The 8,566-nt window shown below is 31.5% G+C and overlaps 1 protein-coding gene across 1 annotated transcript; it reads left to right on the top strand.

Annotated features, from left to right (window-relative positions):
- Positions 1-5,296: 5,296 nt before the first annotated feature.
- Positions 5,297-7,720, top strand: LOC115888312 (odorant receptor 46a-like). The gene is made up of 5 exons (XM_030907997.1): positions 5,297-5,709; positions 7,094-7,193; positions 7,253-7,357; positions 7,407-7,562; positions 7,655-7,720. The coding sequence occupies exons 1-5, from the start codon at positions 5,297-5,299 to the stop codon at positions 7,718-7,720; spliced, it is 840 nt and encodes a 279-aa protein (XP_030763857.1).
- Positions 7,721-8,566: the final 846 nt, after the last annotated feature.

Genomic DNA, 8,566 nt, shown 5'->3' with positions numbered 1-8,566 from the left:
GAGGATAAAATAATATTTGCAGTTCATTTTCCAATATCGTTAAAAGAGATTTTCGATACATTTCACCTATTCCCTATTCCCATCAATCAATCGATAATTTTACCAAATCAACCTTTCCTTACACTTGGCATGAACCATCTACAATATGAAGAAGAAGAATGCCCAGTTATCGAAGACATCCATATCTGTCAAAATAAACTTCAGCCAACAAACAACGACTGTATATCGACACTAATCAAAGATGCCGAAATCCACTCCTGCCATACAGTAAAAACGTTCATCAAGAACCCAATTATAAAACCAATCAACAACAAATATATCGTCGCAATACCTACTGAAGAACCATTGAAAATTCAGCAGCAGTGTGGTGATGAAAAAGAAAATAAATTTATCAGCGATCCAAGCCTGATAGAAATCGAACCGAACTGTGAAGTAAATGTATCAAGCTATCAATTCATCAATAAAGAAGAAATAATTCAAGGAATGCCCTTTACCTTACCGAAAATCTACGTTGGACCAGAAAACTCAAAAGAAGATCAACCTATCGATATTAAGTCAATAAATATCCATGAAATATCTGAACTTCAGGAAAAAGTTAAATTACTTCAACCTTTTAATGAAGTGATACACCCTGTAGGATGGAGTTTCGCTAGCATTGCCATTACAATTCTGGTCATCGCAATGATTTGTTGGATTACATGGTCTATCTACAAAAAGAAGATAGAAAAAAAGAAGCAACCCCGAGAGGAACATCCTGAAAATGATTCGCCACCCCTCACATTTTCCATTTAAGAAGGGAGGAGTTATGTGAGAGGAAATAGCATGGTTTTCCCACGAAGACGCGAGCGAAACCGAACTTATAAATATAACCAAGCGCATTAAAATTGTCATTCTGTTCTTAACCATTGTATTCATTGTATCTGTTAAACATACTTTATGAAAAATAAAATTTTTTAAAAAAGTATTTTCGTTGTCGAAATCCATAATTTTTTCAAATTAACATTTTTTTTAGAAAGTATGCGATAATTGTTTTGAATAGTTTATATAAACAGTTATTATTTACATCAACAACGCACCTTTTTAACAGCACTTAAGGGATAAGGGTCATTACTACGGCTTTTTCCCGTTAAAAATATTCTATTTTTTACAGCTATTAAGCTATCTTGTACACTTCGCACTAAAAGAGGTTCTAAAAAGAACAATGTTTGACTATAAGGTATGCTAGAAAATGTTAAGTTTAAAATATTACAACACAATTCACTTAAACCAAAAACTCGTAGTACAAAACTAAAATGTCAAAACGAATGACAATGTCAGGAAATAAATAAATAAATGAAATTTAAATTCCAGTTAGTCAGCCTGGCGCCGAATATGTCAATGGTTGGCAACAATGAATTCAAAAATCCCCTCAATTACGTAACTAAAAGTTTAATTGATATCAAATATAAGTATTTAATGTTAACACTAGCGATTTTTTTAAATTTGTATTGTATTTATAGAAAGTGTTACTGGTCTAACAAACTGGCACCAGTCCTACTGATTCTTACCTTAATGACGTTCTGAGTCCAAATATAGCACCCACTTTCTTCTACCACCTACCATTTTCGGGGGAGTCTAAACATTTTCTCAATTAATTCCAAATTTTAAAAAAATTTTCGCAAAAGAAACCTCATTAACGTAGTTCTGGGGTCGAAATATACCACCCTTAAAAATATTTGCACTTATTTAACCCATATTATTGTCGATATTTTTTTTACTATTTTGATCCACTTCTTTTTAGACTGCGCCAAAAACTTTCGAGTTTTTTTACTTGGTAATTTACAACGTCGCCATTTCGAACCTTCTCTTCGTACCTTGTTGGTTTGCATCAGAAATGGCAAGAAAAGTAAGATAGTATTATCTCATAAAAAAAATTGGAAATGTTAAATATAACTTTTAAATTGTTTTTGAAGAGTGAGAATGTACCAATCGCCGCCTACAGTTGTAACTGGATGACCACTACGAACAGTTTCAAAAAGGAATTGATAGTTTTTATGTGTCGTGCTCAGAAGCCTCTCAAATTGTATGCCATGGATTACTTTGAAATATCAGTAGGAACATTTATCACTGTAACTATATAACATTAATATATTTTGATTTAGTATAAATATATATTTTTTATTTTTCAGATTATTCGTTCTTCACTGTCTTATTATGCTGTTCTGAATAATTTGAATAGTAAAAAATGATTTATCTCAAAATATCGTGACAAAAAAAGGAACTTTAGAAATGCACATTTCACAATAATAACAATACATTCACAATTTAACCGCACCAGAACTAAATTATATTATATGCAGCGTTCAACAATGATTGAAATAGTTTTATTATACTGATTTTGCTCAATTTTTTAGCAATAAATTTAAGAAATTCAAATATTTATCGGAGATTATCACGAGCGATAATATGATTAATTTTTTGACAGTATTTAAATTTGTTTTCTACTACTGACTAAACAAAACGATATAAAAAGTAAATGGATTTACAGCACTTTCAGATGGAGCGGACCGTCCGCGACTTCGAGCAAGTACCATGAGTTTGAACAATTTCACATGGGTCGTGAATGAGTTCAGGATCCGGATGAGTTCGTCGACGGCTACCTAACCTAACCTAGTATAGTTTATAGTTCCACATGTATCGGTCGTTAAATTAAGTTTTTCATAAAAATCGTAAACACTGCTTAAAAATAAGGGAATGCTTTTCCTGTGAGAAATATGACTAACTTTCTGTTAGGATTAAAATCCCACCGCTGCCACCAAATTGTAAGTAACAAAACTTTGAAAATTTTGTTTGCTATTATGATAGTGTGTTTGGTGGCAGCGGCGGGATTTTAAGCTTTTGTGTAAAATATTCCATTACAGAAATTCTACATATTTTATAAATTTAAAAGACAAAATGTACCTTTAAATGGGCTTATCACATATCTCTGTTCCTTGTTACTTCCTGGTGAACAATATTTTGAAATCATTCAACTATATACACGTTTCTCATATTTAATAAATAATTAAACGGTGCTTAAAATTTAGATTCTATATTGATTAAAAATTACTTCGTCGATTACGATTAAATTCTAACCTTATTTTGAACGCCTGATTAAAAAAAGCCGTGTTTATGTAAGTATTAATTTTCTAGCTTGAACGCTGTAGTTGTTGGGAGGAAGATGATTATATCATGATAAAGAAACAGAAAATACTGTAAACATACGATTGTACAGGGTGGGTCAAATTGGACGCTTTTAAAGGGAAACACATTTTTCTATAGGAGATAGACGAAAACTAATATGGGTGTCTGGAGTTCAATTTTCATGAAAAACAGGATGGTATAAACCGCACATCAATATCTGTTACCGTTTCGGAGTTAAGGGGTGTTTCTCAAAAATGTGCCATTTTAGCAAATCGCTGTAACTTTTTTGCTATAGAAAATTTTGTATTTCTATAAAAACATTTTCAAAGTACCTTTTTACGTAGAATTTAATGGTTTAAGTATATTTTTTTTTAAATTAATATTTTAAGAGTTATCAACAGAAAAAATGATTTTTTTATTTGGGACACCCTGTATCTTTTTAATTAACTGAAAAGATATTAAAATTACTTTTCTAAAAATATAGCACAGTTCATATTTTGTTACAATCCCCTTCGAAATACAGAATTTTTAAAAGTTCGCTACTTTCAACTAGTAGGTTATCATATTTTTCCAGCAAGACGAGGCACCGCCTCAGAACGCTGAAGTTATCAGCAAATTGTTGCAGCCAATTTTAAAAATAATTGAATAGCTAAGATCCTAGCCGTTGGCCGTCGAGATCGCCGGACTTAGTGCCTATGGATCTAATCCTATGGATATATACATATATATATATATATTTGCGGAAGAATAAAGGTTCTTATTTTAAAATTGACAGTATAATCTAGACAAGAATTAGAAATACTTAGCAGTTATGAGAGGGTATCTTTCACCCCCACTGAGTTAAAGAATTCCTCGAGAAATGTTCAAAAACCGTCTGTCCATAACAGAAGACGGTCGATATGTCGAACACCTGTAGCAAAATCTCATGTCTTGGTTTGCTATTTATTTTTATTGTTATTAGATATAGTTTAAATTTGTTGATGCTTGTTAAATATAGTTTATATTGTTATAAAATTCTGCATCTCTCATAGCAAATATTATTTTCGTTTTAATTGATGCTCACAGATAGATTTTTTTGCATTACAGCCGGCGCCGTTCAAAGCCTACTTATTTAAAGTGAGCGAATTTTTATAAACTCTATATCGCGAAGAGTAATCGAGCAAAATATCAAATGTGCTATTTTTATATTTTTTTAAATTCCCGTTCCAAAAAACAGCTCCGGTTCCGGAAACCGTACTGAGTACCAACAACTAATCTTAAAATCCTCTAACACATTATTCGCAATTATTTTAATTATTCTCAATCACTCCCTGTATGATATTATATTTGCCACTTTTAAAATTAGTAATAAAAACACAATTAGTCAAAGCGTAAAGTCTTGTTTTAATATTTAATGAATAGAAATTTGTTATTCCAGATTTTCCGTAATATTTTCCTTAATTACTATAATAGGATCTATTACCTTATATTTCCATATCTTTTTCATTATTAATCAGAAATTCTCACGTAAAATTCTACAGGATGCCCCACATTTCCGAAAAAAGCTTTGTAATTATTTGGTTTTCTTCTGAAGTATACCTTCAGTTTAAGCGGATCAATAAACACAGGTGTAATAATGCAGTAAAAATCAGTTCAAAATTTGGATAAACTTATGAGAATAAAAAATGAATCTGCTGCTTTAAAATTTTATTGATGTTTTCACCCTGTATATTAAGAGTTTCTTGTGTCTCGCTTTGTGTTTTCGGATAATTGTTTCCTTTATTATTTCAAAAAAGGATTTAAGATATAAAAGAGTGTTTCAGAGTGAACTACTGTCACTTCAGCCCAAAAAATGTCGTTAAAAATGTCGTTTACATACTTTGATTACTTTAAGCGGGACTTTTTTTGTTTAAAATATTGTGGCGCATGGATATATACCGGAACACCATTCTCCATGTTCTACAAAATCCACCATTTCATAGTAAACATACTTTTAATCGGTCCGTTCAATTTCCTAGTCCTAGTATTTTGGGTTTTAAACACTGAAAACATCAGGACACTCACCGCTATAGGTTACATCGTTTTTGTATGCTTGATGGGACAAATAAAATCTTATTATTTCTACGTAAACCATCAAAAAGTCTACGAACTTATCATGGAGTTTGATCACGAATATTTTAAACCTCAAAATGACGAAGAAAAATTAATTGTAAAGAAAGTTTTCGAATCTTTCGGAAAATTCAAAACTGCCCTGGTTATACTGAGTGGTATTTCGAGTTTTTGCTCGATAACTGTGCCTTTGTTTTATAAAACTAACCAAGGTTTACCTGTACAGTCGTGGTACCCATTTAACATTGAGGTGTCTCCGCAATATGAGCTGGCTTATGTCCATCAAGGACTAGCGATGTTTTTCATTTCCGGATTGAATATATTCACTGATACTCTGGTTGCTGGTGTATGTACTTTTGTAGGTCTGCAATGTGATCTGTTATGTCAAAGAGCTAGGAATCTTGCAGGAGATGAATTGAAGTTTGTAGAGTGTGTCAAACACCACTATACTATTTTGAGGTAAGTAACTTTGTAAAATCCAAATGTCGATTAAAATAATTTTGCTGTTAGTTTTCATCAATCACAGTTTTATTTTCATCAGAATTATACTAAATAATACCTTGGTAAATATTTTGAGATATACAGGATGGTCCGAACTGTATTCCGGAAACGTCTGCAGCATATTCTACAGAAAAAAATAAGTAAAAAAGTTCGTATAAATTTATGTCCTAAAATGCTTAATTTCGGAGATACAGGGTGTAGGAATTTCATTTTTATTTCGATTTTTTTCTAAATAATTTCTGAATTAACGTCAATATTTGGATGAAAACTGGTGTCTGGGAGTTTTTTGACAGGAAAAATTTAATTTTGATTTCAATATGACTCCTATTTGTAGGGGGCGCATACATGTGTTTTAACTATTTTGAAGAGTAATAACTTTTCGTCCATACCTGTATAAAACTACTGAGTGAAAAAATATACATTTTCGTGACTTTTTACATAAAAAATGTCTCTTGGGAAAAATCGCTACGAGCAACCGTTCTCAAGATATTTCGAATGGAACTAGTCAATGACAAAAAATAAACACTTTGAGTAGATAGTTATTTGACTGAAATAATAAATTTGGGAAATTTTTATTTTTTTTAAATTAATCATAAATTTTTCTGCAAAAAAAAAATGATGATATAACAGTTTTTTTCACCAGTTTATAGAGTGAGTCTTAAGTAAGTGCAATAATTTTTAGGGGTATAGTATATTTCGATCCCAGAAACACGATAATGAGTTTTTTTCGCGAAAAAAAAAATTTAAAAAATTTGGAATTGTTTTTAGTTAAAAAATATAATTTCTTGATAATATGACAACATAGGTAACAGATTAAATTTAGAAGAAAGAAAACCAAAAAAAGATCCAGTGATAAGTGTACATTCAGGCTGAGAGCTTCGAGCGTAGCGTCGAGTCGCGTTTGCGTGTCGAAATGGAATAAATTCACTTAACTTAAATCAGACCGTTCAGGCAGACAGCGTTGCGTTTGGCGTTGCGCTAGCGTCCGCTGAGCGCCGGGGGTCAAGTTCAATGGGGCGGACGCGACGCGACGCTCGACGCTCTCAGCCTGAATGTAACTTTGTGATAAGTAAAATTTAAGAAAAAAATCATTTTATTTTGAAAATTTTCAAAATAAAATAACTCGGTTATTTTGGGCTTATTGGAAAAAAGGTAAAAATAAAATATGCTTCTTTTATCGAGATCTACCAGCCCTGAAAATAGTTGCACTTATTTAAGACTCACCCTATATATCCTCTATTTATTGTCAAAGATAATAAAACTCTAGGTATGTTATTTTTGATTAAATTTACTTGCGGCAAAAAAACATATTTTTAGTAGTATTATTAAGTATTATGTTTAGTTTTCTAGAAACAGTAAATATGGTTTTTGGTAGAGTGTACTTTGCCCAAATCTTTGCAAGTACCTGTGCAATATGTATGGGGCTCTTTCTTCTTACTTTGGTAAACATTTCTTCAATAAAACACTACCAACTTAAGCTCTTCAAAACCTTTTTTTCCAGGCTGACCCCAGTTCCTTTCAATTCTTCTTTTTGATAGTGTATCAACTCTGTATTGGAAACTTGTTGCTAGTACCTTGTTGGTTCGCGTCAGAAATGACAGTTAAGGCAAGACTTTTACATAACTATTTATTTTTTTTAATATTAACGTTTTTAGAGTCAAAATATACCTAAGGCTGCTTACGAATGTGATTGGGTCAATTCATCAAAAATATTTAAAAAGAAATTACTGTTTTTCATACACAGAAGTCAGAAACCTATCAAGTTGTATGCTTTGGATTATTTTGAGATAACAGTTGAAACATTTGGCAAGGTAAATAACTGTCATCAAGAAACTGTAATTAACTCATTTTTTTCATACGTATTATTTGTATTTTCCTCTAATTTGCCTTTTGATTTCTTCAGATTGTGAGGACTTCTCTTTCATATTTTGCTGTTCTACGAAACTTGACTGAAGAAGAAACAACATAAAGAAAGGTTAACTGTTATTTTACCTTTGTTCACTTTACAAGATTTTTGAAATAAGCAACACCTAGTAGCTGCAATAACATGTATTTTTATTTAATTATATATTTATAAAAGATATGGTGCCCGGTGGCGTAGAGGTACAGCTCTCGTCTACCAATTCAAAAGTTTCGGGTTCGAATCCCACAGCCGGCATTTCATCAGCCGACTATTTTTAATAAAATAAAAATAATTTGGGTACCTAGGTCGACTCAGCCTTAAATGAGTACTTGGGATTCACAATCCTGAGGTAATAATAGGCGGTTGAAGCGTAATACAGATACCTTCCTTGTATACCGAACGGCTCTACTATGGCAAGCGGTACCTTGCTACTCCCAAGGCATTAAACACTATATACGGGAGCTATTATTATATTATATTTATAAAAGATATTTCATAGACATAACAAAAATGTTACACCTTAATAAATTATTATATTTGATAGTAAACTCTAGAAAAATAAAAAACATAATTTGAACTAACAAATCTTAATAGTTTAAGGCACTGTCCTTAAATTTCTTGTTTAATTAAATATTATCAATAATACCCTCATTGTTTATGTTTAAAACCAGTAAAACATTTTTTTCAATTATGAATTTCTCTTTGATTTCTTCAAATGTATATATAAAGAAAACAAAGATACTGTCAGAAAGTGATGAATAAATCAACGCGCCTTAAGAGATCTATTAAGTTTCTTCCTTTCTTGAGTTATAACTCTTCTTCTTCTTCGTACGTTAGGACCAAGTCCTGTGTTTTCTTCAATGGTTCCTTAAGAACAGTTGGGATGATGAAAACCAGCTTTCATACCATCTT

This window comes from Sitophilus oryzae, unplaced genomic scaffold (assembly GCF_002938485.1).
Source record: "Sitophilus oryzae breed Bouriz unplaced genomic scaffold, Soryzae_2.0 scaffold_722_pilon_pilon, whole genome shotgun sequence".
Lineage (NCBI taxonomy): Eukaryota > Metazoa > Arthropoda > Insecta > Coleoptera > Curculionidae > Sitophilus > Sitophilus oryzae.
This window is presented reverse-complemented; position numbering and strand designations above follow the sequence as displayed.

What these genes read in the sequence shown, in the direction of transcription:
- LOC115888312 (XM_030907997.1), top strand. Translation starts at nt 5,297, where the DNA reads ATGGAGTTTGATCACGAATATTTTAAACCTCAAAATGACGAAGAAAAA. An exon ending in GGCTCTTTCTTCTTACTTTG is followed by an intron (nt 7,194 to 7,252) that starts GTAAACATTTCT and finishes CTTTTTTTCCAG; the next exon opens with GCTGACCCCAGTTCCTTTCA. An exon ending in CGTCAGAAATGACAGTTAAG is followed by an intron (nt 7,358 to 7,406) that starts GCAAGACTTTTA and finishes TAACGTTTTTAG; the next exon opens with AGTCAAAATATACCTAAGGC.